This window comes from Aspergillus flavus, chromosome 2 (genome assembly GCF_009017415.1).
Source record: "Aspergillus flavus chromosome 2, complete sequence".
Classification (NCBI taxonomy): domain Eukaryota; kingdom Fungi; phylum Ascomycota; class Eurotiomycetes; order Eurotiales; family Aspergillaceae; genus Aspergillus; species Aspergillus flavus.
Window position 1 is genome coordinate 5,488,842 of NC_092409.1, and position 24,543 is coordinate 5,513,384.

Genomic DNA, 24,543 nt, shown 5'->3' on the forward strand with positions numbered 1-24,543 from the left:
AGCGAAATAACGGTGTATAGGCGAATCTTTCTATTTATCCTGTTTCATCGGCTGAGGTGACCTCAGGTCCTCAGCCGTCATGGGCGTGTATGTGCCTCCAGGCTATTCGCCTCCCTTTCAGGTGGTAGACGACTCCCATCATGGCGCCTGGATAATCATCACCGGCGCTCTGGGACTAGTTGTATCGCTAGTCAGTTTTTTGATTCGTCTTTATGTGAGACTGGTGCTTAGCCCGCCGTTCGCATACGATGACTTTGTCCTGTTGGGAGCAACGGTAAGCTATGGCCATCTTTCAAACTATCTTAACTTGAATCAGGAATGGTAAGAACCGGTAGAACGTCTCTAACAGTAATAGATTTTTGCAGTTGTCCAAACCTCGCTCTTATTCGGCGCTGTGTCTCAAGGTTTTGGAACAGCTATTGATCTGCTACAGCACGACCAAGTGGATAACATTCAGACAGCACGTGCCCTGATTCCCAAGAATATCAGAAGGCCAACCTCTAACAAAGATATCTATAGTTAGTCACAGTCAGCGACATCCTCTACCTAATCACCATCTACGTCTCCAAATGCTGCGTAGTGGGCATCCACCTCCGCCTCACACCCCAGAAACTACATAACCGGATCTCCTGGGCCACACTCGCCCTCTGCACAGCATGGATAATCACATCAGTATTCATTATTGCTATCAACTGCGAGTTAAATCGACCGTGGAAAGGCGCCGGAGGACAATGCGTGAATCTGGTAAGTCCCCCATCTATATCCTCCTAGACACTTAACCCCCATTTACTACCGAACCAGCTAACACAACCTCATAAAGCTCAAAAGATGGCAATTCATCGTCGCAATGGACATCCTAACTGAAATCCTCCTCTTCGGACTCGCAGTCACCCTCCTATCGGGCCTTTTCATGCCCCTCAAACGCAAACTACCTATAGGCTTTGCCTTTTTCTTTCGCCTCCCGTGAGGACCATCTTCTATTCCCCATTTCTACTTAATAGCTATCTGACGTACGTATAGGCTCGTCATATTCTCCATACTCCATATCGATGCCCTGAATCAGAACGTCTCATCTGCAGACCCTACTCTCGCTGTCGTCGAACCGATCTTATGGTCCCAGGTTGAGCTGAACTATGCCCTCGTTGCATGTAGCGTGTTTTGTCTTCGGCCGTTCATGGCGGCTGTTAGTACGAATTATGGGACGGCGGGCGATACGAATTTGGAGAGCGGGTCTACGTCGAGGACGGCGAAGGATCAATCTTCCTCGTCGAAATCAGGGACTAGAGGGTTGCCTTCGGTGGTGGATGGGAGGGAGAGATGGCGTATGTCACGGTCGGGAACATGGTCGAAGACTCATGAGCGGCTAGGGAGCGACGAAAGTGGTGCGCCGAAGGCTGGGCCTATGGATTCCTCTATTGAGCTTGTGGAGAGGGATGGGTCTGATGCTGCTGAATGTAGTGGTGGGAGGATGTTTATTCGGAAGGATGTACAGTATACGATTGAGTTTGATAGAAGGAGTTAGTTGTGGGATTGGAATATTTTCTGTGTATCTAATGTTTTATTATGATTCTCTCTTATGATAGGTATATCCATAGAATAGAATTTAGGCCTGCTAATTTATACCTCTATGTAACTCCTGTACGCCGAAGAACTCTTTGCCTGACCAGACATTAATGAAATAAGAAATGAAGGCGAAACGGCTCAGTGTCATGGTCAAGCAGTTGGACGTCTGAATGGGTGTGCCTCGGTGTTCCTATGTGATTGTCGTTAGTACTTTGGTTTGATGATCCCAAACAGCCTGTCATAGGATGGTTGTCCGGTTGGGATATTGGGGATACATACAGTACGTATTCGTCCAAGTTGACGACGTCCGGCTCAGAGAATATAAGATAGAAGTATTTGAGCGTCTCTGCGAGCCAGAAACTTTCCATATAGTCAAGCTGTGATGACTGAGGGTTGCGCACATCGGAGATAGCTGCATGTCCGTAGCGAGTCAGGGTCATCTTCTCGATGCTACGGAACATCCGCCATGCAGCATCTTGCAGTTCCTTGTCTCCCGTGATACGGTACATAATGAATACAGATTCGATAGCCTCCGGTCTAGGTCACCCATCAATATCCATCGAGAGTAATATGTTAGGTAAACTAATAGCTGACATACCTCAAGTTATAGCTTGCATCCGGGATCTCAGTCACGCCAGGTGGCAATTTATTGCTGCTGATAATTTGCTGGGCGACTTCTTCCCCTTGGGAGTATTTGGCGAAACGACGAAGAACATCAGTATGCCATTTCTGCTCATCCCACTCGCAGTCATCCGTGTTCTTGCAAGGACTGATATACAAGGCCTCGGGCATGATCCCTGTGGGCATAATGTCATAAGCCCAGATACAGCCGTCGGTCAATTTCCGCGCGATCGATAATTCCTCAGGGCGGTCAAACACCTTAGCTCCTATGCCTACAGTCCCTCCGAGAAAGCACTTCAGGTGTTCAAATTGGGGTTCGATGACACTTTTAGAAGTAGAGCGGATATTGCCTGCGAACATGATGTCCTTCCCATCCTTGGTCATGCCCCGGAATAGCAGCCGCTTCTTGATAGAGTTTATCGCCGCGTCGTACATTTTTCGGTATTGATCCGTCTGAGCCCCCAATAATATATGTTCCTTGGGGAGATACTCGTAAGTGGAGTCAGCCATCCCACCGACAGTGAACCGAGGATCGGTGAACTGCATATCATGGGCATCGACCATCATAGGCCATAGACCGGGTACTTGTGTGCGTGATTGTGCGGATTCCAGCTTATCGGTGATCCTTTGGATTGCGTCGAAATACTTTGGATCCTTGGTCAACTGCGACATTCGAGTGAATTCTAGATTCAGAGAACCTAGTTCGGCAAGAATGGTGTTGCGGCTGGGCTGAATACCCATTCCTAGCGCCGACCTATTCATCTGTTAGCACGGTTTTGTAACACTAACATGTTGTATTGGCCACTTCAACAAGGGTTCTAGCTCACCTCGTCCACTCCCAACGAGATTGGGGCATTCTATTGCGAGTATCAAACGAGCCATATATCAGGTCGGCAACCTCTACTGCCTTCTTCAAAAGTATGGGGTAACTTCCGTTGGTTAAATCGTAAGCTCCCAGGAAGCCGCCTAGGTATCGGATATTCGTCTCGAATACGTTGATTTGCGTGGCGCCGGTGGTCGAGAAATCAATATGCTCAATTGCCTGCAGTGCATCTTCGAATTCATCCATCAACCCCATGATGATCAGTGTATCGAGAGAATCAACTAGGGTAGCTGCCCATCCACCAAATGATTCTCGGTATTCAGCACTTAGCGGCGAGAGCTCATCCCGTAGCCATGCATGCTCCTTGTATCCTTTCCATGCGTGTTTAAAGGCATTCCGCACAGCGTTCTGCTTCTTCACCCTTCGTCTGCGAGTGAACCATGATTCCACCGGGAATTCATACTGGACACGGGGGATGGGAGATGGGGCAGCTGTTGGAAGGGGGATATATTCTTCCACCGGGTGTTTCTCGGTGGGGTTTCTATAATGGATTAGGTCGTTGCCTTTTGGAGGAGGCCTTGGAGGAGGAGGTCCATATTCTGCGGGGTCGTCAATGTACGGTATCTCCGCGCCTGGCGGTAGACTAGAGAAAAGGATATACGTGAGGAAGACTAAGATAAATGTTGGAAGAAAATAGCTTTTTCGAACGAAAAGCATAGTGTGAAGAAGGATTGAATAACCTCAAAAGTGGTCTTGATTAGAAAACTGGAAGGACAGTGGACGAGGGAATGCTAATGAGCTCTTTGGAGCTCAAGATTAGGTCGAAAAAGAAAGAAACAACATTAAGGAATGTAAATACAACATGCTCAGAGGTTAGAATAGCACATCTAATGCTGGAGAGAGGAAAGAAGAGATCCAAATTATCCAAGTCAGGAAGAGAAAAGCCTGGAGCATCCATCAAGGGGGGATAAGCACCCCAGACATTAATTCTTTGTTAATATGGGCAATTGGAGTAGCAGTTCAGCCCCAGGGATCGCCGTTGGCTCGACCTATCTTTTCACATTGATTGGCAGGTGAGTATGGAGTCGATTGATCAAGAATCCTGCTGTAAGTGAATGGCTTTCCATTATCAAACATCTAGGCAATGATTGGCATGATGATCGGGAAGGGGAGCCTGTGCGAAAGGCGTGGCTGCGTTGCCCTGCCGGAGTAAGTTAAACAGCATTGGTCAAGAAAATGATATAGCGGGCATTGCGTAATCAAAGTGGTCCCTGAGACCCTTAGAGCTTTAGGGCCCTGGAAGGGGAAGGCTTAGCCCAGCCAAATGTGCTATTCTTAACATGACATCCCGTCTCCAAAATGCCCCTGTGCTCCACTGTCTCAGCATATCTTTTCGCCGTCTCTTGGCTTTGGACGCAGGGAAGGAATTTCGATTATTAGGAATGTGGCGTGAAAAGATGACAATGCAGTGGTGCCAGACAAAGATCGATTAATTAGCTGGAAAGGTCCAGGTTGCGATTTGGAACAACTGTGGATATTTTGGATCAAGTTGTTGCTTCAAGGTGGAGAATGCAATGGTAAGTTAGTGGCGCTCAACCATGGTTGGAAATGGTCGTGTGTCTCCCTTGGCAGAGCGTTTGCCCTGTTTGCACTTGATGCCTCGGGCAACCACAGTTTGCTCCCAAGATCGACGATTGCTACATACGGAAGTGTTACTGGATAAACTATATCATAGTCTATTGGCGTGGGTCGGACCTAATCAGACGATATTACCTTGCTGGTACTCATTTAGTCTGAATGAAATCTGATATCAATTATACTGTTCCTAGCAATTAGGTATGGAACCAAACCGGCAAGCTTCCGCCTTTTTGCCTAGTCACTGACAATGCTAGGCCTTCGCATGCGACTCGGTCTACTATGTACTGTGGTAGCTGTTGAATAGCTGTACTGGACGAGCGTAGATTCTACTACTATAACATTGCCGTCTTTTACATCTTGTTCTTTAAGCTTTAGACCCACCTGGTATCCCTTTTCTCAACCAACAGTCTGCTTGGATACTAGATAAATACATAAACACCTGGATTCGAAGAGACATAAACTTCGAAGAAGCACTTCTATCATATTTTTGAGTATTCATCAAGATGCCAATCACTGGGTAATGGGCACCGCTTCCATTCAATATCGCACATATGCTGACAGCAACAGGGTCTTCTTCATTCCGTCAAACCCCAACGCCTCCACAGCCTTCGCTACAATTACAGAGCGTCTTCATTCATCATTAGCCGATGAGCCCATTCCTGTGGGCCGCTGGGCCCTAGAGCACAAGCTGATGAGGGACACCCCATCTTGTCTACCTACATCAGCGTCCCAGCGTCCCGCACAACCGAGGTACATGCAGTTCCTCTCACTAACCTACTTTCCAAACCATGGGTTCATCTACACGTCTCCGCCCCCAGGGAAGGTGTCTCATGCCCATCATGGTGCCGGTAGTCCCGGTACAGTAGCTCCAGGGGCGTCGAGTCCCGCCTCTCCAACCCCAGTTCCACAACAGACCGCAACGCCTACACAGGCTCCGGCACCGAACAGTCAGGATCATTCGTCAATGGTCATGACAACTGTTCCATTGCCAGCGTGCAGTACACTCTTTCAACACTTCGTTTACGCCTGCCAACCGTTCTGGTGCCATCGACACACCGTTACGGTTCCTGGCGGTGTTGTCTATGATGTTGGTGATTTTCGGGTCCGAATTGGTGATGTACGACAGACTCAGCCGGCTGCAAGGGTTAGGGGTACGGTTGTTGAGATAGAATGGAAGGGCCCGTCATTAGTGACGTCCATAGCGTCGCTGTTTAGTCAGTCCAAGAAGGCGTTCGGCGGCCCTAGAACTAGCGATTTACCAGATGATGACGGTGACTCTGGAATCGACATGGCATTCCCTGAGGGTCTTGAGGAGGCAGATATTGATGGCGAGTATGCTGCGACCGCCACATTGATTCGAGAGTTCTGGGCGCGCTTAGGCATTCAAGGGGCGCGGGAAGCGATTCTTGTGCAAGATCTCGGTAGGGAAGCCAAAGAGCAATTGCGAAAGTTGAAGCAGCTAGGGGACCAAAAAGCACGCCAACCCTCTACCAATGTCACAGGAAGTGGACAACAGGATGAAGACCCCGACCCGGAAGCTGGAGTTGATGTGGCGAGGCAATTCATGGAAATTTTTAGATTCAACCGCTAAAGGTTGTGGAACGTTACAGCTTACGGATAAATAATGGTCTCTAGTGAATGATTCTCATTAGGATTTAGAAACTCCTCAAGACATCGAATATAACAGCCTATGTCTAGCAAAACGTAGGGAAACGATAAAGCAATACGGGGTATGCAAAGGGCCTCTTGTTGATTTTTATGTGCAGCTGTTTGAAACCTGCTACGGGGATGAAAGAGCCTAAGCCCAGAAATCAGGAACCTGAATGGGGTGTATGATAAACGTCAATAGTAGGTAGGAGAGAAGGGCAAAGGAAAACGGTATAGGAAATTGCAAGCCAAAAGTGGTCATGCCAAACAAGAGACATTCGGTGTTTTCTAGATTCCACCTCATCATCTCAATTCGTCTGGCTCCGTCTAAATCCATCCAACTGCATTCATCCCGCAAAAAAGGCAACGCTTAAAACGGTACGCACGGCCGACTGCCATCGACAGCGGATGTCGGACTCAGTAGACTACAAAGCAATAGCAGAAGCGGGAATGAGACAGGATGAATATGATTCTTTACTCTCACTCATTTTCGCTATCAATTGGCGGGATATACAGGAAGGTAGCGCTTATTTTTGCATCATGAGCTGGACAAACTCGTTGTCTAAAATCGGTCAGTATCACCATTTTTACAGCCGCAATGGGTCTGGGTGGGCTTCGCGAAACGTACAGTCAATCCGGCCGTCACCATCCTGATCCGCCTCGCGGATCATCTCATCAACTTCGTCATCGGTAAGCTTCTCGCCGATGGAGGTCATGACGTGACGCAATTCGGCAGCGGAGATGAAGCCGTTGTTATCGCGGTCGAAAACCTTGAAAGCCTCCCGGATCTCCTCCTCAGAGTCGGTATCCTTCATCTTTCTCGCCATCATCGTCAGGAACTCTATTTGAACATTAACAGCTATTTCATTTATGAATCGTACGGAAGCCGTCTCGTACCAGGGAAGTCAATGGTGCCATTGTTGTCGGCGTCAACCTCGTTAATCATGTCCTGGAGTTCCGACTCAGAGGGGTTTTGGCCCAGAGAGCGCATGACAGTGCCCAACTCCTTGGTGGTGATCTGGCCTGCATATCAAGTCAATTCATCAATGCCAAGACTTCAGCCGATCGAACAGAAACTGGATAAAATTATGGCGGCTAAAACATATTGGTCGCATTTGAAGGGAGAATGAATAAAATAAACTGTACTAACCATCACCGTCCTTGTCCTATAGGAAACCCAAGAAAAGCCAAGTCAGCTTGTGTTCAAATCATGACGACTAACAAAACCAATTTTCACGAACGACGATAACTACTTACGAATAGGGAGAAGGCCTCCTTGTACTCGGAGACCTGTTCTTCAGTCAAAGAGTCGGCCTAGACGATGCGCTGTCAGCAATTTCGTTCAGAATGCCAGGCCATCTGCCCCGCAAAGTGGGGGATTTTAAACACAACTGAGCACGGTGGAAATAAGAATGGCATACCATGGTGAATGTGGAAGGAGGATGAAAGAAGTGATGATAAAATATGGAGAGGAACAAAGATACAAAGACTGAGAATAGGCGGGAGGTTCAAGAAGTGACCGCGTTGATAGTGGTGGGGGGAAGGTTGGGAAGACGGGCGTTGTTTAAGGGGAACCGACCCGACTTACTTCAATCATAATAAATGGCCAGCCCGGCCGACCACAGAGCTGAGCGCCTCACAAGGCGGTCGCAAAACGTGACCCGCCCTAGCCATAAGATGCTCCGAGCGCCCTCCAAAAGGAGGAATGGAATGGCTAAGGTCAAGCACTGCCCGATCTCTTTCTTCAGCTCTCTGGAATCATTTCTTCTCTTGAATGCTGTAGCCTACGGATGAAGATTTTGGCGCTATTAAGATCATCAAATAGAGATTCTGTCACTAGTGTCCTGTTCTAAGTATATCTTCCATGTTCATATGTATCATGTCTTTGTACGGAGTAGATTTACACACATCCAGCCGCTGGCGAGGCAGCGTGGCACCCCGCCAATTATTCATACAGGAAAGCTTGAAGGCAAGCGAATATTCGGTTAGCGGTCCTTAGTGGTGGCAACTTCAGGTCCACGGTACCTGAACCCATAACCACCAACATAACAGCATGCGGCATTTTGAACCGCGTTCCTTATGCCAAACAGATGTACAATATTGAGTCCATACTCTTGTATGGATGAAATGAATATGACAATCATCATATTACGGAGGTATAGATATTTTTCAAAGCCCAGCGAGCAGTGAGAATATAGTTTCAAGGTAGTCTTCAATACGCCCTCTATTAGTCTCGCTAGGGATAAAACTGGTCATCGTGTGCGGCACTCTTATCTTCTGCCTAGCAAACACACATACACCCATTATATCTTGTTAATAGTGTGGTCGAGATGCTTGTGGGGGAGCCACGCTAATTACAGGACCGTTACGGGAGTTACTATCACGTGATATACCCGCGGGACCTGATGCCGCTAACCCGGGTTAGGACTAGACCTGTCTCCCTTCACGTGGGCCGTCTCCGGAGATCGAAGCTACGGAAGTATTGATGGTCGTGTGTATTCGGTATCTATATGATGAACAGTTCTGCTTTCTATGACTTTACGCCTGTCGCGAATCAAAGTGCCCTTTCTTTATACTCGGGCTAGGCCTGCGACTAACCACTAACCTAAGCCATTGGCCGATGATGTTCAAGACAACCTAAAGGACACTCCGTTGAGAAGATAACCGCAAAGCAACCCAGACACTCCTCCCTTTCACAATGTGGCGAGATCGCACGAATTTGTAATGAGTTCTCTTGGATACCCTGCATCCGGCATGGTTATTGGCGGAAAAACTAACCTCTCTCTCCTTCAGATATATCTCCTACCGTCAATCATTCGCGCATCATCCGGCCAAGAAGCCTCGCTATATCGGAGCATCCAATGGCTTCTCCGATTCACTATCGCAACCAGAGGAAAGCCGCAGACTTATATCTGATTCAGGGGGACTAGATGACGATGGCGATGCAATTATTGAGATGGATGTGCTTCCTCCGCGCTGGGTCGACGTGCAGGAAGAGGTGACAGAGTTACTTGCCGACATTGCGCAGAAGTCTGCCCAATTGGATAAACTACATCAAAAGCACCTTTTACCAGGGTTCGGGGACGAAGAAGTAAGGAAACAAGACGAAAGTGTTATCGAGCGGCTCACGCAGGAGATCACGCGCTCCTTCCATGAATGCCAAAAGGCGGTCCAGAAGGTTGAGTTGATGGTGCGCGAAGCAAAACAACAAGGTGGTGTAAGCAGCGGAGATGAGACTATGGCCAAAAATATTCAGATATCTCTTGCTGCACGAGTCCAAGAGGCTAGTGCTCGGTTTAGGAAGAAACAAAGCACATACTTAAAGAGTGAGACCGCCGCTATTTTTCATATATGTTAGAGCTAACGGGGGCTCTTGATAGAATTGCGAGGGCTGGAAGGTGCAGCGAACCCGTTCGAACGATCTCCAACACCCGTGCAAAACCCTTATACGGATCCCTCTTTAATGGAATCCGATGCGGATAAGTCCTTCTCGCAGACAACTCTGATGCAAACATCACAGCGACTAAGGGGAGAGAATGATGCCGCCATAATGCAGCGTGAAAGGGAAATCAACGATATTGCCAAAGGTATCATTGAGCTCTCAGACATATTCCGCGAACTACAAGCAATGGTTATCGATCAAGGTACCATGCTGGACCGGATAGACTATAATGTGGAGAAAATGAATACAGAAGTCAAAGCTGCTGATAAGGAACTCAAAGTGGTAAGTCTTTATAAGTGTTATATATTATGTCTCAAAGACGATGCTAACTAGCCGTGCTATTTATAGGCCACCAATTACCAGCGACGTACAACGAAACGCAAAATCCTTCTATTATTGGTAATTCTTGTTGCAGGATTGTTCATAGTTCTTCTGGTCAAACCAAAACGACATGCCAGTAGTTCGCCGGCGACTGCTCCAGAGACCCCCCAGCAACCCCCACAATCGAATGAACACCCATCTGATGCATTTCCCCGAACAGTTGAAACTGTCTATAGACGGAAGAGGCGCCCGTCTTTGGCTCCAGCTGCACGAAGCAAATGGGTGGATCCTGACATACACCGATAGCTTTAGCCCTTAACAGATACCATGATAGTAATTCATAATTTAAGTCAAATGTGCGTTACAATAAACTCTAAAATGTCACAACAAGGTACATGAAAAATCAATGGGGCATGACATATCATGCGTATTCTCCCCATTGTTGACAATTCACAGAGATACACGGTCACCGGAAAGAACTTAATTGGGGTCCATGGGAAAAAGACATCAAAAGGACCGGCCAGCTAAGCTTTTCACGGAGCGCCAACTGACATACATAACCAAGACTTCACTTGGGAAGATTGCTTTCTTGCTGCAGTAACTCGGCGACATCGGCATCTAGATCACCACTGGCAAATTGAGCATAGTCTTCTTCTTCATGAGCGACCTTGCGTTTCTTGGGATGAAGCCCGTTTGGGTCATCTTGAAGACTGTTTTGAGCAGCTTCTGTTGTAAATCCAAAGCCTGGCAACACAAAGCCCGCGGTCGGTGCATGAGACTGAGCATAGTTCTGTGTCGCATAATTCATCTCTTGCGGCTCATTTTTTGGCGATCCAACGGGTGTAAGAGCCTCCACGGGTGGGGGGGTTAGAGCTTCAACTTCTGGACGGGCGACGGGTTCTCCCTCGGATTCTCCAAGATGGACGGCTGGTGAATTTTCAGCGGATAGCCCTCTCATGATTCCATCCTCCACCTCGCGTTTCTTCGCCTCAGTCTCCGATCTTCTTTCTGATAGCTGAGTAGCCAGAGACTGCTCCTTCGCCAACGCCGCGCGATTGGTCTCAAGAAGTTTCTCAAGACCATCAATGAGTGCTATTCGAGATTTTATTACCTCAGAGACAGAGCTCTCGGCATTCGCAAGTGCCTTCAACAGCTGGCTAAGTCGCGCGGCATGTACTGGAGGTGTTGGTAAAGGGGTACTGGGGTCATGCATCTTATCATACTCGGCATTAGCAGTCGTCGCGGATGCACCCGAGGCGACAGTAGCTTTTGATAGAGCCACTTGTAGTGGAACAAGGGGCTGAAGCTCAGAAGGCGTTGAGCCAGACGAGCTCGAGAAGAGCGACCCGCCCAGAGGCGGCTTTTTACCGATGGAGCGTGATTTATCAATTTCTGCCTCATAATCAGTGGACCACGTCGGTTTATTAGGCTTAGGCCGACAAAAGCTTACCATCTACGCGCGCTTCAACTGCGTCCTGGATCGGTGGCTCAAAGATTGCCCGTTGTCTCCAAACCTCTACTACTCGCCGGAGCTTTTGCTGGATGTCATTCGAAGCACCTTTGTACGCAGTAGCGGTCGCCTCTGCGATAATCTTCACTATATTAACTTCCATTCCCGTGACATTTGCTGTTGAACTCACTGGTGAGAATGCTATCAAGAAGTCCTCTTTCCGTCGTGCTCTTGACTGTTGCGCAACCTCTAAAGCCTGCATTAGCGCCTAGACAGAACTACTAGGCAAATCCATCACTATACCATTCGCAAGATATATCAGATTCAATCGCTTTGGCGCGGGGGAGTCGCGAAGCTTTTGTAGCCAAAGTTGCGCAGTACGCTCAGCATGTCGCCTAGTATAAGACAAAGATGTTAAACAATACCAACGATTATAGCCAGTTGTCTAGTTACCTGTGGAACATGACCCATTGCGCAACTGTGACAATACCCTCCTGGGTCTCATTGAGGGCGGAAAGCTTCGCTTTCACAGCATCGTCCGTATAGGCCATACTGTAACTGTAACCGGAATTTGGATGAAGCAATTGATCCTTTGTTTTGGTAATAAATGAAGCTTAGGGAGAAAAGAGATCTTGCTACAACTCTTGATATAGTCACTGATTGTTTTGTGATGCAGACAGTACCAGTCTTCGATACTATAACAAGTGTATGGAATACATAAGCAATAAGAACAATGACCAAGTGGCAATATGCTCTGAATTAAGACGGAAGTGGAGGTGTTTTGTTACCAAGAAGTACTTAGTGAAGCTCCGTTACACCTTCCTAAGCTCCACTCACCGCCTTGAACGGCAGAATCACTCCCCGGGAGACAATCAACACCCCATCCGTACCGCTTCTAGACGCCAGCTAGACCATCACATTCTTGTCAACTTCCCCTTACCACCTCCCTTGATCAAGAACTCATTTTACACTTAGAGCCAACTCCAGCAGACTCACAGCTATCATGGCAGACCGATTCCCCTCACTAGAAGACTTCTCCGCTGGTCAGGATCCCACATGCAACCCCCCGTTCCAGGTATATATGTACTAACTGTTTCCCAGGCCAAACTGAAGTCGTGGAGACCAACGGCACAGATGCCGATGACTTCCTAGCCCGCGAGCGAGCCGTTCTAGGTGACGATGCAGAGCAGTTTGCTACCCCTCAAGACCACGTTGCTACCACGGACGATGTGAATGCTGGCGATGACGATTTACTGGGCGGTGCGGAGGACGCTCCTGCTGGCGCAGCCCCCGAGATCTCCGGATTCGAATCTTCTTTCCCTGCTATTGAGACACAGAATGAGGTACGGATGTGAGCGCTGAAGCCGTCGCGTATGACTGTTTAATTGACATGTGTTTCCTTGAACAGCAAGTTGCGCCTGGCGGCATGATCACTGGAACCGGCGCTCCCTTCCCGCCTACGGGCTTCTCGAGCTACCAAGCGCCGGAGGAGGAACCCGAGCCCGTTAGGTATGTATCATAAATTCCAATCGATGATTGTCATAGACTGGGCATACCAGCCGACGGCGTACTTTCCATCCTCATGACGCTAACTTGGGAACTCCTCCAGGGAATGGCGCGAAAGACGAGATGCGGACATTGCACGCCGCGCGGAGATCTCCGAAGAAAAGAAGCAAGCGACTATTAAGAAGGCCCAAGAAGATATCGATGACTTTTACGTTTCTTACAACAACAAGACCGACAAGCTGCATGCCCAGACTCGTGCGGATGCCGAACAATTCCTCGCCAATCGCGAAGACACTTCTTCCGGAGGTACCAGCTGGGATCGTATCGCAAAACTTGTTGATGTCTCTGGAAAGGGCGCTAAGGGTGGCGCGAACGGATCTGGTAAGGAGCGTTTCCGTCAGCTTTTGGTCGATCTGAAGAAGGACGAGAATGCCCCCGGTGCCAGTGGCATCTAGATCTTGTTTGCATTACAATGCATTTATTATGACTTCATTATTCTACCCTCCTTGCCAGGTGCATAGCACTCTTTTTCTCGATCCAGATACTCCCTTACACAAGTTCTATTCCTCGGATACTCAGTTACGGTTGCGTTTTGTTCTTTATTTTCTTTCAACCGTGTTTTTCTATTGGAACTTTTACTTCTTGAAACTTCTGTAGGTAGATAATATGCAATTTGTTCCGTACAGGTCGTACATAGGCTGTTGGTAACCCCTAATAAGCCGCTCCTCAAAAGTGAATACATTAAACAAGAACTCAGGAGTAGGTTGGGTAAATAACATATTTACAAAGTCCAACGCAATCATTTGCACAGAAAAAGGCGCTGCATATTAAACATGTAATAGAGGTGAATAGTGATTAGACAATGCATCATTTTTGAACCATGCAGAAAGATATACACGTCATTGAAGTCGACCAGTCTCCCGTACAGAGCTTTAGTCAAGTTCAGTAATGTCACCGCCTGGCTCTCCCACTTCCTCAATCCTATTCTCCCTTTTACTTTCGGCTTCGATCTCTTCCAACTTCTTCCGACCTTCTTCTGTGGTGGCATCCACAATACCTTCCTCGAGGCTGAGCATACCGCTTTCACCAAGCTTCTCCACAACATCTTCTGCCTCCTCGACACTCATCTTGCCGAGAACCTTATTGACCTCATCTAGAGATTCAGAGCTCAATGCCTGCTGCAATTCCTTCGAAAATGATTCAAAGATCTTGCGTGCTTCGACTTCGACAGGTTCGCTGCTCTCTGCAGCAGGAATGTTGATGGTGATCTTAGTGTTGGGATCAACCGCATGAAGCTGGATCTGCTCAACACCAGCAGGGTCATTGGATGCAGAGCCATCCTTAGCGAGTTCTGCTGCACGGGTCTTGATCTTGTTGTAGGTTTCATTGACATCGTTTCGGAAAAGCGTCGATGCTTGATGATCTTTCGTCGTGATACTGCATGCCAATCCATATTAGCCGTCTAGTGACCCCCCATGCTCCCTAGATGGAAAAGGGTAACGTACCGCTTAAAGAAGAGAGAAATACCATCACGGCCCAAGGAGCGGCAATACTGCAGCAGCAGGCCGTGGTGAACGCATGTACGAGCATAGTCCTCTTTACCTTCCATTTGGCTATTGAATGCTTCGACTAGCAAACCATCCGTTTCCTTCTCTGCGACGATTTCTGGATGTTCAGAAATGAACTGAAGCAAGGCACGGTAGTCGTTACGGTTGATCTTTGCGAGCCTCTTGGCCAGGTCACTAGCCTTCATGTTTTCCGGATCCTCTTCCTCTTCATCAGCGGTTGCCTTCTGCGACGAAGACCCCGATACCGCGGTAGGATTCAGCAGCTCAACGGATTCCGCCTTCTTGGTTTCAGTTCCTTTGCCCTTAGAATCGTTCTTGGAGACAAAGGATGTGTCAAAGCCGGTATGTATCGAATCACTCGTGATTTTGCTGCTTTCTTCCTTCTCGAGTTCTGCAAGTTTCGCCAGCAATTCCTTCTGCAAGCCCTGTACTTTGTCCTTGTGTCCCTGCACACCCTTGATGTATTCTTTGAGAAGGTTGTCGGAACTAACCTCGCCCATCTCCTTCTTAACCTGATCCACCAATGAGCTCATCATTTGAGAGTACTTTGGCTGTTCTTTCTCATGCGTGTATACACCGGCCGGTGGGGCAGGGGGTTGATCTTCTGACGGATTGCTTGCCGATTCCATGAGGACCTGGAAAACCACTTCTTCGGGGTTCTTCGAGGAACCCTCATGCTGTTGGAGTGACTTCAGGAGTTGATCTATGCGGGAGAGAAGTCCGTCGTTAATGATACGCTCGTACTTTAGAGTTTCAATTTCATGGCGGCGTTGCATGCGCTGCTGATGAATCTGAGCCTGTTTGGCACGGATGAAGGAGCGCTTGTCGACATTAGGGTGCACTTCAATGTCTGAATCATCAGACAGCTCGAGCGCATCCCATTTGCTGTAATCGAGCACCATTTTGGACAATCTCGACAGGAGGGGTAGTGCAAGTGGGGTAAATACTAAATGATAGATGAAATAGTAAATGGAGAAAAAATTGGGTTCAAATTATATGTGAGAAATTGGTCAGGGACACTTGTAACTTGTCGCATTCAATGGAGAACCCTACCAGTGACTATATAGGACCTCACAAAATAGGCTCCAAATCAACGTATCGTCCCAAATGGAGCTCATCGAAAGCTCTCGATCAGCTTCGATGGCTGCGGAACCGTCCCAGGCGGTGTCGGATGGCAGAACAAACGCCGATTGCGTCTCCGTCGATGCGGCGATTATCGGGCTGATTTCACGCGGTATTCAGCTGCAGCTGACTAGTACTATACTCCGACACCCGTGTTAATTTGCGAAGCGGACATTGGCTTCTGCATTGTCATGAATACGACCGTATTTTTGTTTCTCCAATGAAGGATATGGCACCCTATTCTCTCTCATGACATCCTTCTAATTAGCCGTCCGATTCCGCTTCTCTTCACTTTTCCGAAATGCGCGGAGTCCGGGTGCTTGGGGCTTGGACTCCAGTAGTCACCGCGAGGCAGTTCGTTCAGTCAAGAGGGAGCTTTTTCAGGGAGCTTTACCCTGGAGTTCAGACACATACATGTGTGACTGGGGTCTCCAGTAGCCAAAGCCGACAATTTTCGAGAGTTCCGGCTTCATTGTGCAACAGTACTAGCAATTACCGTCTCCAACACCCTACGAGTTTCCTCCAGAACAATGTCTCTAGACGTGTCTTTCCTCAGTCGCGACCCTCTCACATTTTACGGTTCTTCTCCTCTACGGACCGGTATCTAGAATCCAAGTCAACCGCCCGGTCGACGAATACTCCTCAGGTGAACAGTACACCCACTGAGAAAGAGGATGAAGAAGTAGACAAAGGCTTCGAATTATCTGAACGCGCAGCGCAAGCAGCAAAAATCAACCTCAGCGCAAAGTTGGCTAAAGACGGGGCATCGGGAAAGAAATCAGGGTTTAAAGAAATATGGAGACTTCTATCCATTGCACGGCCAGAGGCCAAGAAGCTCGGGTTTGCCTTCCTCTTTTTGCTGGTTTCGTCATCCATCACCATGTCAATTCCCTTCTCTATCGGGAAGATCATGGATGCGGCGACAAAGTCTGCTACCGAAGGGGGCGGTGAACTCTTCGGCCTCAGCCTACCAATGTTCTATGGAGCTTTGGCCGGAGTCCTCACCTTGGGCGCTGCTGCAAACTATGGTCGCATCATTATTCTGCGTATTGTTGGTGAACGCATCGTTGCTAGACTTCGCTCGAAGCTCTTCCGCCAGACATTCATTCAAGATGCAGAGTTTTTCGACGCAAATCGAGTTGGTGATTTGATCTCTCGACTCAGCTCTGATACAATTATTGTCGGAAAGAGCATTACGCAGAATTTGTCCGATGGTTTGCGGGCAGCAGTGAGCGGTGCAGCCGGCTTCGGATTGATGGCATATGTCAGTCTTAAGCTCTCCAGCATTCTGGCTCTATTGCTTCCTCCCATTGGCCTTGGAGCTTTCTTCTATGGAAGAGCGATTCGCAACTTGAGTCGCAAGATTCAAAGGAACCTAGGAGACTTAACCAAGATTGCCGAAGAGCGCTTGGGCAATGTGAAAACGAGTCAGTCTTTTGCGGGTGAAGTTATTGAGGTTAACAGGTACAACAAACAAGTGCGGAAGATCTTCGAGCTCGGCAAAAGAGAATCCGTGATTAGTGCGACTTTCTTTAGTTCAGTATGTATATTACACTCTGATATACACCCTTTGGAGATCTAACTATTCGCAGACTGGTTTCATGGGCAATATGACGATTTTGGCACTCCTTTACGTTGGAGGAGGAATGGTTCGGTCTGGTGCTATTAGTATCGGAGAATTGACCTCGTTTTTGATGTATACAGCCTATGCAGGTTCAAGCATGTTTGGTTTGTCTAGTTTCTACTCCGAACTGATGAAGGGCGTTGGAGCGGCTAGCCGGCTTTTCGAATTGCAGGACCGCAAGCCGACGATATCTCCAACTAAGGGTACAAAGGTTGTCTCTGCTCGTGGGCCTATTCGCTTTGAGAATGTGTCTTTTAGCTACCCAACACGACCTGCTGTTCCCATCTTCACGGATTTGAACTTCGAAATTCCCCAGGGAACCAATGTTGCTATTGTTGGACCTTCAGGAGGAGGCAAATCTACCATTGCTTCCATTTTGCTTCGATTCTATCTTCCCACCAAGGGCAGGGTTCTGATTGATGGAAAGGATATTGGTGAGATGAATGCTAAATCACTTAGGAGAAAGATTGGCATTGTGTCTCAGGAGCCCGTTCTTTTCTCGGGCTCTATCGCAGAGAACATCTCATACGGAAGCCCGCAGGCAACAAGGTCCGCGATTATCGCAGCTGCCAGGAAGGCGAACTGCCAGTTCATTAGTGATTTCGTAAGTATTGATCAAGGATATCTACTCTTTTGATTGTGTCTGACATTCTATAGCCTGATGGCCTTGATACTCAAGTGGGTCCTCGAGGAGCTCAGCTCTCCGGTGGACAGAAGCAACGCATTGCTATTGCCCGTGCCCTAATCAAAGACCCTGATATCTTAATTCTTGATGAAGCGACTTCTGCTCTTGACGCAGAATCTGAGACTTTAGTGAACAGTGCTCTGGCTGCTTTGCTCCGCGGGAACAACACGACAATCAGCATTGCCCATCGACTCTCTACCATCAAGCGGTCCGATACTATCATCGTCCTCGGCCCCGACGGTAAGGTTGCCGAACAAGGTTCGTACGAAGAGCTCAGCTCTCGTCCTGACGGTGCCTTCACGAAGTTGATGGAATGGCAAATGAGCGGTGGCGATGTCTCTCAGCCTCCAAAGGACGCTCCTATCAGCCCTTTGACCCAAGAAAAATTGTGGCAGATGGAAGAAGAGCAGGAGGTTGGCGCTGAGGAAGCAGCCTCTAGACAAGGCGAGCAGCAGAAGAACGAGTAGCTGTCATTACAGGAAGACTACCTTGCTCAAGGTTAGTGTCCATTCCGTCCACGGGTTCGTTTCCTATTTACTGTAGAGATCTTTATCTTTTATATGTTCACCCAGTTACTTATACACTTACCTCTTGGATGGTTGGATTGATCGACTATCGCGGATGTATCTATACCTTTTGATTTTACTGTTTTGCTCCGATGGGACATGCATATTCTTATATATTGAACAGTTAGACAAGTGGGATAGAGAAAAGTAATACACATCTCCACTTACTATCAACAAAGAGGACAATATGTGAAATAGCAATAAGCGTAGCAGGACCTTCTGATACAGGTCCATTGATTCGTGTAACTCCAGAATTGGATGATAGATCTGCTAGACGAACATTGTTCATGAGGATCAAATTTCGGGTGGTATAGCCTCATTCCAAGTTTACGAGCAAAATTCATAGCGACCATGCAGTGGAGAAATTAGGGTCATTTGTTCATAATCTAGTTATATTTCTTAAAAGATAGATAACCCAAGCACAGCCCTGGATTTGGGCCTTCCTCTCCGAGGCCTGATGAAACCAAAGTTATAACCCTTCCTCTAATTCAGGCTCCCCATCAATATCACCAGGCGCAAAGAATTCCTACAAGGGATTGCCAAGGAGATGCATAAATATGATAGAACCTCAAAAAGGCCAGGACGCATCAAATGATCGGCTTAGTGGGCCAACGTGACCTGGCTCGGCAGGTGACCTGCTTATCGCCGATAAATCACCCCGGTCGTAGATCCAGCTCGCTTCCAACGTTCTCCTTTTATACAGGTCGTCCAGGTTGATCATGGATTGATTGGTCCCATTTTATGTCCCGTTTCTACCTCCAGGAAGGGACTTATATCACACTATAATCGAAAGCAATGGATCGTTTTCGGAGATGGATCTCTCCCCGGGCGGAATATGAGCCACTCGAGCATCCTCCGCAGGACGATGAGGATCACCACTTGATATCTTCACAAACACTATCAGAGCCACGCTTCTCTAGGTTTGAATATGGAGTATTCTTCCTCCTTGGCGTTTCTATGCTCTGGGCATGGTACGTTTTATCTAACAACGGCTTTCCGGCGCTCAGATGGTTATTCCGGAGTATACGCGATGCTGACCAGATTGTGCCACAGGAACATGTTTCTCGCCGCTGCACCGTATTTCTATCACCGCTTCAGCTCGGATGAGTGGGCAGCGGCCCACTACCAGTCCTCCATTCTCATTGTGTCGACCGTCACAAACTTGGGCTCATCGTTCACTCTCGCGAAGTTGCAGAAACGGACGTCATACCCGAAACAGATCACAGTTTCGCTGCTGATCAATATCGTAATATTCACGTTACTCGCATTATCTACCGGTCTTCTAAAGAACGCTTCCATTGGATTATATTTTAGCTTCCTGATGCTAATGGTAGCCGGAACCAGTTTGGCGACTGGAATGAATCAGATCGGCGTTTTTGCATATGTCTCCGGTTTTGGGAGGCCAGAATATACTCAAGCTATCATGGCAGGTCAAGGCCTAGCAGGAGTCTTGCCCTGCATCGTGCAGATACTCTCTGTTTTGGTTGTCCCAGAGCAAACAGGGGAACAGAAAGTCCCACAAGAATCGGCCAAATCGGCATTCTTGTACTTCATAACTTCCACATTTGTATCGCTATCGGCTCTGGTTGCCTTCGGGTCTCTTTCTAAGCGACGGTCGAATGCCATGTCCGAATTCGCGCAGAGCTCACCTGACACTGCTTCTGACCACACGGGTCGCAAGACCGTCAGCCTCTGGGGTCTTTTCAAAAAGCTTCGTTTCATGGCTCTTGCACTTTTTCTCTGTTTTGCTGTCACCATGATGTTTCCAGTCTTCACGGCAAAGATTGAGTCAGTTCGGGACCCTCAGGGTAGTTCCCGTTTGTTCCAACCAGCTGTTTTCATCCCGCTGGCGTTCTTATTCTGGAATGTAGGAGACTTGGCTGGAAGGATGTCAGTTCTTATTCCCCAGTTATCATTAACCCACCGGCCCTTTGCTCTGTTCACCTTTGCAATTGCTCGCATTGGATTCCTCCCCCTTTATCTTCTCTGTAACATCCGCGGTCGGGAGGCCGTCGTGAAGAGCGATTTCTTCTATTTATTCGTCGTGCAATTGCTTTTCGGCATTAGCAATGGCTATCTTGGAAGCAGCTGTATGATGGGTGCTGGGCAGTGGGTTCCTGAGGGTGATCGTGAGTCGGCGGGTGGTTTTATGAGCTTAATGCTGGTAGGAGGCTTAGCTGCTGGCAGTTTATTGAGCTTCTTTCTTTCCGGTGTGTGATCTTAGATGCCTGCATCTGGTCTGTCGCTCACCCAGCCTACAGGCTGTGACATTTAGCAGTCTACACATAGATATCATAGAATGTGCTAGTACAGCATTAGACTGCAACAATAGAATTAAGTACAATCTCTTTCGTTTGCCTTGTACCATGCGTAAGGTAATCATATCAAAACTTAACAAATAGGACTGACCCTAAAGTCGTGGATTCACTAAATAGGATTGAACAGCGTGGAGCTGAGGCTTATGGCTTAGTCTCCAGCATCTCTCTGGGTAGAGCACAAGGCACTACTTCGAAGCTCTATGACGGTATGTCCCTGTTTCATAACAACAAATTCATAAGATCACAGGATTAACGTTCTACCATCTTCTGGCGCTCGAATCACAGCATCATTATTCTGCGCCGCAAATTATCACATCTCACCAAAGTATACATCACAACACCCAAGCCCTAACTACCGTAGTATCAAACCAACCCAAAAACATAAGCCAACTTCAACGAATCCCACAACGCCTCATTCTCCTTCAAATCACAATCAAACAACTTCTGATACCTCACCCGATCCTCATGGTTCAAATCAAACCCCCTCGCCCTCCGACAACACCCACACTCAATTGTACAATGCCCCAACCGAATCCTCTTCTCCGTATCCCTCTCCCTCTCACAACATCCACAACTCCTCCCACAACACCCTCCCCTCCCCGCACAATCATCCCTCAGGTACCCCAGCAGATACCACTCCGGATTACTCCGCCAAGTAGCATACGCCCTCTGCAACGGCCCCGGCGGAACAGACGCCTCCCGCCTATAGAACTCCCGCTCCAGATGCCAGTATTTCCTCGCTAGGTCCTCGAGCTCCATTTCCCATTTGGCTAGTTGCGCGCGTTGCTCGGTGCTCAGCGGTCCGTGGTCGAGCGAGGTTAGCGCTTTGATCTCCTCGTGGAGGTAGATCTCGCGTTGGCCGATTTCTCGGAGGTGAGTGTCCATCTTGATTATGTCTTTGGCCCATTCTGGGTCGATTTTAGTTTTCTGGGGGCCGTGAATGTGTTGGGCGTGACGGAGGTGTTGGGCCCAGGTTGGTTTGCCCAGTTTTATTAGGAGTTTTTCGAATTTGGAGGCCATTGTTGTTGTTGGTGTTTTGGTTATTGGGGTTGGTGGAGTATGTATTGAGGGGGTTTTGGGGGTTTTGGATATCGGCGATGGTACCGTGGGTTGGGGGTGGCTTTCTGTTCCGATGAAGTGTCATGCATACTTCAGTGTTGGGGAGTTTCTGATGGTGGTTCTGCTTGAATTTCGTCATATTTTGGCGAGGAGCACTTGAGATCGGAGTATGTAGTTGAAAAACCCGATATTTCTTGTGAAAATAATGCAACTGGTATTGTAAAGATCAATATTTTTAGTAAACGCCATGCTAAGCCGTCTATATATGTCCCCAGTCGCGCCAAAAATAAAAATGAATCAGTTGACGCCTCCATTATGCACAGATTAAAGTCAGAAAAAGTCCTTCTCATCCAGCCACTGAGAGTCAATCGCATATGCTACCAGATCGGCAGCACAGCACATGTCCTCATGTCCGTGTTCAAGATGCAGAAGATCCAGGACGGCACGTAGTCTATCCTCAAGTGTGGTTTTCAATTGAGAAACTTGTTTCCGCGTATCTTCTGCACTCTTAACTGTATTGACATTGTCCATCTTTGCCGATTTGTTTGTTTGTTTTTTAAGTCCCTTATTAGACGAGCATGGGGCGAGAGGCTGTCGTGGTGCCGGAAGCGACACCTCCGGCTTTCTGTTTTTGAGCAAAGACTTAAGCAGAAAGAGAAGCCAGACGAGGTTAGTGCGTGGCGCATACTCGGCCCAGATGCCGGGAATATCGGGCGTCTTATCTGTCTCGAGCGGGTTCCCGTTGTAGAGTTGAGAACGCATACTGTTGGGCGTTAGCGGGCATTGTTTGATACCTCCGATTTATAGGACAGTACTCACTATCTGTAAGTATCTCTCAGCATGGCTTCGTCCTCATCACGTCCGATAGCATCGAAGATCTGTTTCTTATCGAGATCCGACGATGCAACTTCGACAACCTCTCCTGACTCCTCAACGCGCAGTTCCGCGCGTGAAAGCGAATAGTCAATAATCGTAGTCTCTAGGGTGCTCAAGCCAAATCCGCTTGAGTATGATTGACTCGTTACTTCGAGGTCTGTCGGAGGGTTCATACAGCCATTTGGCCGAGTGCTTCTAATGCAAACATTTCCAAGATGGAGATCTCGATGCTAGATACGTATCAATACTATTCGGTCTCCAGGGCTTCTTACAACGAGGCTTACCTCAAATTGTGCATACTCTTCGGCACGCGCGAGAGCCATTGCCACTCCCCAAAATATATCGTAAATCTGGAAGGTCGATGACCAAGCGAACTTTTCAAGCTCACAGCCAGCATCATCCATTTCCACGATAGCCCACAATTGTGAATCAGGATACGCCCTTTTGCTGGATGGATTGGGATTCAAGCAGTCGTCTTTGGTTCTCTTGTAGTGGTCCCAAGCATTCTGGAAGGACTCTGGGAATCGACCTTGGACCACGTGGATCTCTCGAAAGCGAGCAAATCCAGGGATCGGGTCCAAATATTTAAGCATCTTGACTTCAGACACGATTTCGTCGATGCTGGTAAATTTTTTGGAGCCAGGTCCACTCTGGGCTCGTAAGGGCACAACTTTGAACACGTTGTCACCGTACGCTTTTAGACGAGCAAGCTTGGATCTAGACATCTCCTTCTTGCACAACTCTTCGCGCAGACGGAGCTTATAAACCTCTCCGTACGAACCTTCGGCGATCTTCACTACCTCCAGCAAATTCCCAGCACGAGCGGCCCAGGAGCCAAACTTTTGGACGCCCTGTGCCGCAACCGGTGACAAGGCCTCATTCAAGATGCGACGAACATATGCATTCACTTTATCATCCATCACGCACCCAGATGACAAACGAGGCGGGACTTTGTTCCTCCTTGCTCGTCTCTCCCCCTGCCTCTCACTTTCTGCGCTGCGTTTATCCTCCTGTGGTTCTTTTTGGTCGACGTGCTGCTCTTGTTCTTCTTGTATATCTTGTGGTTTTGGCGCTGCCGTTTTGGAGCAGATTCTGACTTCCACCATTGTCTCGTATTTCTTCCGTGGTTTAGGGACGCTGTCCGCAGGGCTCTCCTCGGTAGGCTCTTCTTCATTTTTCAAGTCAATTGGCACGACCTCGGGTGTATGTACTGGCGGTGCAGTTTTTGTAAGGTCTGCTTGCTTAACGAGGGTTTTTTGCTCGTCGGTTTTGTCTTCCACTTTCTGAGATGGGATCGCATCGCTTATTTTAACCTCAGCCAACTGAGCTTGGATGGAATCCACAGCTTCCTCAATGACCTTCGACGTTGTCTCCTCTACCGGTTTTGCTGGACTTCTCTGTTCAAACACAGCTCGTGGGGCATCCGCTCGTCGCTTTCCATATACTCGTTTCGGCGCAGCGGTGCGTGTCTTGGTCCTCGGTTTCGGTGTACGGTCGCCTGGGAAGGCGGGCGAAAAAGTCGACGCCATTTCTGTCTGCTAAGTCGAAATCAACACCGAAAGGTTGATTCTATTCTTCAGATCCCAATCGGGAGAGTAATCGTTCGAAACAGCTTCATTAGGGGTTGACGGAGGGCCTATTGATCTATTTCTGTAAAGGGACTAGCGTGTCCGTTGCTCTGGTGAGTGGCATTATGTAATGGTCTGTCAATGCA

The 24,543-nt window shown here is 48.2% G+C and overlaps 12 protein-coding genes across 12 annotated transcripts; 6 read left to right on the forward strand and 6 right to left on the reverse strand.

Moving 5' to 3' along the window:
* Nucleotides 1–79: 79 nt before the first annotated feature.
* On the forward strand, nucleotides 80–1,522 carry F9C07_2198717 (uncharacterized protein; the record flags this gene model as incomplete). The annotated part of the gene is made up of 5 exons (XM_071509436.1): nucleotides 80–274; nucleotides 356–460; nucleotides 520–744; nucleotides 821–963; nucleotides 1,021–1,522. The coding sequence occupies 5 exons, from the start codon at nucleotides 80–82 to the stop codon at nucleotides 1,520–1,522; spliced, it is 1,170 nt and encodes a 389-aa protein (XP_071364046.1).
* A 148-nt stretch (nucleotides 1,523–1,670) lies between these two features.
* Nucleotides 1,671–3,724, reverse strand: F9C07_1979 (class I alpha-mannosidase; the record flags this gene model as incomplete). Its single annotated transcript, XM_071508540.1, has 3 exons — nucleotides 1,671–2,100; nucleotides 2,162–2,938; nucleotides 3,012–3,724. 3 exons carry the CDS (start codon nucleotides 3,722–3,724, stop codon nucleotides 1,671–1,673), a joined length of 1,920 nt encoding a protein of 639 aa, XP_071364047.1.
* Nucleotides 3,725–5,148: 1,424 nt separating this feature from the next.
* Nucleotides 5,149–6,236, forward strand: F9C07_1978 (mediator complex, subunit Med20; the record flags this gene model as incomplete). The annotated part of the gene is made up of 2 exons (XM_041290314.1): nucleotides 5,149–5,162; nucleotides 5,213–6,236. The coding sequence occupies 2 exons, from the start codon at nucleotides 5,149–5,151 to the stop codon at nucleotides 6,234–6,236; spliced, it is 1,038 nt and encodes a 345-aa protein (XP_041143576.1).
* A 36-nt stretch (nucleotides 6,237–6,272) lies between these two features.
* Nucleotides 6,273–7,837, reverse strand: F9C07_1977 (calmodulin). Its single transcript, XM_041290312.2, has 6 exons — nucleotides 7,714–7,837; nucleotides 7,550–7,606; nucleotides 7,443–7,458; nucleotides 7,190–7,315; nucleotides 6,921–7,133; nucleotides 6,273–6,854 (listed from the first exon to the last, which is right to left on the reverse strand). Exons 1-6 carry the CDS (start codon nucleotides 7,714–7,716, stop codon nucleotides 6,820–6,822), a joined length of 450 nt encoding a protein of 149 aa, XP_041143577.1. The 5' UTR covers nucleotides 7,717–7,837; the 3' UTR covers nucleotides 6,273–6,819.
* Nucleotides 7,838–8,990: 1,153 nt separating this feature from the next.
* F9C07_1976 (t-SNARE) lies at nucleotides 8,991–10,361 on the forward strand (the record flags this gene model as incomplete). The annotated part of the gene is made up of 4 exons (XM_041290321.1): nucleotides 8,991–9,013; nucleotides 9,086–9,618; nucleotides 9,673–10,016; nucleotides 10,083–10,361. The coding sequence occupies 4 exons, from the start codon at nucleotides 8,991–8,993 to the stop codon at nucleotides 10,359–10,361; spliced, it is 1,179 nt and encodes a 392-aa protein (XP_041143578.1).
* Nucleotides 10,362–10,623: 262 nt separating this feature from the next.
* F9C07_2054308 (RNA polymerase II-binding domain-containing protein) lies at nucleotides 10,624–12,056 on the reverse strand (the record flags this gene model as incomplete). The annotated part of the gene is made up of 5 exons (XM_071508566.1): nucleotides 10,624–11,447; nucleotides 11,506–11,647; nucleotides 11,696–11,754; nucleotides 11,809–11,900; nucleotides 11,959–12,056. The coding sequence occupies 5 exons, from the start codon at nucleotides 12,054–12,056 to the stop codon at nucleotides 10,624–10,626; spliced, it is 1,215 nt and encodes a 404-aa protein (XP_071364048.1).
* Nucleotides 12,057–12,383: 327 nt separating this feature from the next.
* Nucleotides 12,384–13,704, forward strand: F9C07_2278242 (clathrin light chain). The gene is made up of 4 exons (XM_041290322.2): nucleotides 12,384–12,548; nucleotides 12,607–12,848; nucleotides 12,914–13,014; nucleotides 13,115–13,704. Exons 1-4 carry the CDS (start codon nucleotides 12,509–12,511, stop codon nucleotides 13,464–13,466), a joined length of 735 nt encoding a protein of 244 aa, XP_041143580.1. The 5' UTR covers nucleotides 12,384–12,508; the 3' UTR covers nucleotides 13,467–13,704.
* F9C07_2278243 (Hsp90 co-chaperone Cdc37) lies at nucleotides 13,705–15,685 on the reverse strand. The gene is made up of 2 exons (XM_041290315.2): nucleotides 14,517–15,685; nucleotides 13,705–14,448 (listed from the first exon to the last, which is right to left on the reverse strand). The coding sequence occupies exons 1-2, from the start codon at nucleotides 15,479–15,481 to the stop codon at nucleotides 13,944–13,946; spliced, it is 1,470 nt and encodes a 489-aa protein (XP_041143581.1). The 5' UTR covers nucleotides 15,482–15,685; the 3' UTR covers nucleotides 13,705–13,943.
* On the forward strand, nucleotides 15,686–18,762 carry F9C07_2278244 (peptide exporter, ABC superfamily). The gene is made up of 3 exons (XM_041290323.2): nucleotides 15,686–17,241; nucleotides 17,294–17,929; nucleotides 17,983–18,762. The coding sequence occupies exons 1-3, from the start codon at nucleotides 16,003–16,005 to the stop codon at nucleotides 18,475–18,477; spliced, it is 2,370 nt and encodes a 789-aa protein (XP_041143582.1). The 5' UTR covers nucleotides 15,686–16,002; the 3' UTR covers nucleotides 18,478–18,762.
* Nucleotides 18,763–19,009: 247 nt separating this feature from the next.
* On the forward strand, nucleotides 19,010–21,026 carry F9C07_1344175 (nucleoside transporter). The gene is made up of 2 exons (XM_041290324.2): nucleotides 19,010–19,547; nucleotides 19,630–21,026. Exons 1-2 carry the CDS (start codon nucleotides 19,372–19,374, stop codon nucleotides 20,792–20,794), a joined length of 1,341 nt encoding a protein of 446 aa, XP_041143583.1. The 5' UTR covers nucleotides 19,010–19,371; the 3' UTR covers nucleotides 20,795–21,026.
* F9C07_1343432 (uncharacterized protein) lies at nucleotides 21,027–22,099 on the reverse strand. Its single transcript, XM_071508000.1, has one exon. It carries the CDS (start codon nucleotides 21,912–21,914, stop codon nucleotides 21,258–21,260), a length of 657 nt encoding a protein of 218 aa, XP_071364049.1. The 5' UTR covers nucleotides 21,915–22,099; the 3' UTR covers nucleotides 21,027–21,257.
* Nucleotides 22,099–24,503, reverse strand: F9C07_1343170 (uncharacterized protein). Its single transcript, XM_041290316.2, has 3 exons — nucleotides 23,114–24,503; nucleotides 22,773–23,059; nucleotides 22,099–22,716 (listed from the first exon to the last, which is right to left on the reverse strand). Exons 1-3 carry the CDS (start codon nucleotides 24,356–24,358, stop codon nucleotides 22,284–22,286), a joined length of 1,965 nt encoding a protein of 654 aa, XP_041143585.1. The 5' UTR covers nucleotides 24,359–24,503; the 3' UTR covers nucleotides 22,099–22,283.
* Nucleotides 24,504–24,543: the final 40 nt, after the last annotated feature.

Excerpts from the sequence above, each read along its gene's own strand:
- F9C07_1343170 (XM_041290316.2), bottom strand. The coding sequence starts at position 24,358 with ATGGCGTCGACTTTTTCGCCCGCCTTCCCAGGCGACCGTACACCGAAA. Across the intron at positions 23,060-23,113 it reads AAGAGTATGCACAATTTGAG|CATCGAGATCTCCATCTTGG; the intron begins GTAAGCCTCGTT and ends ATACGTATCTAG. Across the intron at positions 22,717-22,772 it reads CTGAGAGATACTTACAGATA|TATGCGTTCTCAACTCTACA; the intron begins GTGAGTACTGTC and ends AACGCCCAACAG.
- F9C07_2278242 (XM_041290322.2), top strand. The coding sequence starts at position 12,509 with ATGGCAGACCGATTCCCCTCACTAGAAGACTTCTCCGCTG. Across the intron at positions 12,549-12,606 it reads ACTAGAAGACTTCTCCGCTG|GCCAAACTGAAGTCGTGGAG; the intron begins GTCAGGATCCCA and ends ACTGTTTCCCAG. Across the intron at positions 13,015-13,114 it reads GAGGAACCCGAGCCCGTTAG|GGAATGGCGCGAAAGACGAG; the intron begins GTATGTATCATA and ends GAACTCCTCCAG.
- F9C07_1344175 (XM_041290324.2), top strand. The coding sequence starts at position 19,372 with ATGGATCGTTTTCGGAGATGGATCTCTCCCCGGGCGGAATATGAGCCA. Across the intron at positions 19,548-19,629 it reads GTTTCTATGCTCTGGGCATG|GAACATGTTTCTCGCCGCTG; the intron begins GTACGTTTTATC and ends ATTGTGCCACAG.
- F9C07_2278243 (XM_041290315.2), bottom strand. The coding sequence starts at position 15,481 with ATGGTGCTCGATTACAGCAAATGGGATGCGCTCGAGCTGTCTGATGAT. Across the intron at positions 14,449-14,516 it reads ATTTCTCTCTTCTTTAAGCG|TATCACGACGAAAGATCATC; the intron begins GTACGTTACCCT and ends ATTGGCATGCAG.
- F9C07_1977 (XM_041290312.2), bottom strand. Across the intron at positions 7,134-7,189 it reads TGGCACCATTGACTTCCCTG|AGTTCCTGACGATGATGGCG; the intron begins GTACGAGACGGC and ends ATGTTCAAATAG. Across the intron at positions 6,855-6,920 it reads TGGTGACGGCCGGATTGACT|ACAACGAGTTTGTCCAGCTC; the intron begins GTACGTTTCGCG and ends GACCGATTTTAG.
- F9C07_1343432 (XM_071508000.1), bottom strand. The coding sequence starts at position 21,914 with ATGGCCTCCAAATTCGAAAAACTCCTAATAAAACTGGGCAAACCAACC.
- F9C07_2278244 (XM_041290323.2), top strand. The coding sequence starts at position 16,003 with ATGCGCGGAGTCCGGGTGCTTGGGGCTTGGACTCCAGTAGTCACCGCG. Across the intron at positions 17,242-17,293 it reads GTGCGACTTTCTTTAGTTCA|ACTGGTTTCATGGGCAATAT; the intron begins GTATGTATATTA and ends AACTATTCGCAG. Across the intron at positions 17,930-17,982 it reads GCCAGTTCATTAGTGATTTC|CCTGATGGCCTTGATACTCA; the intron begins GTAAGTATTGAT and ends GACATTCTATAG.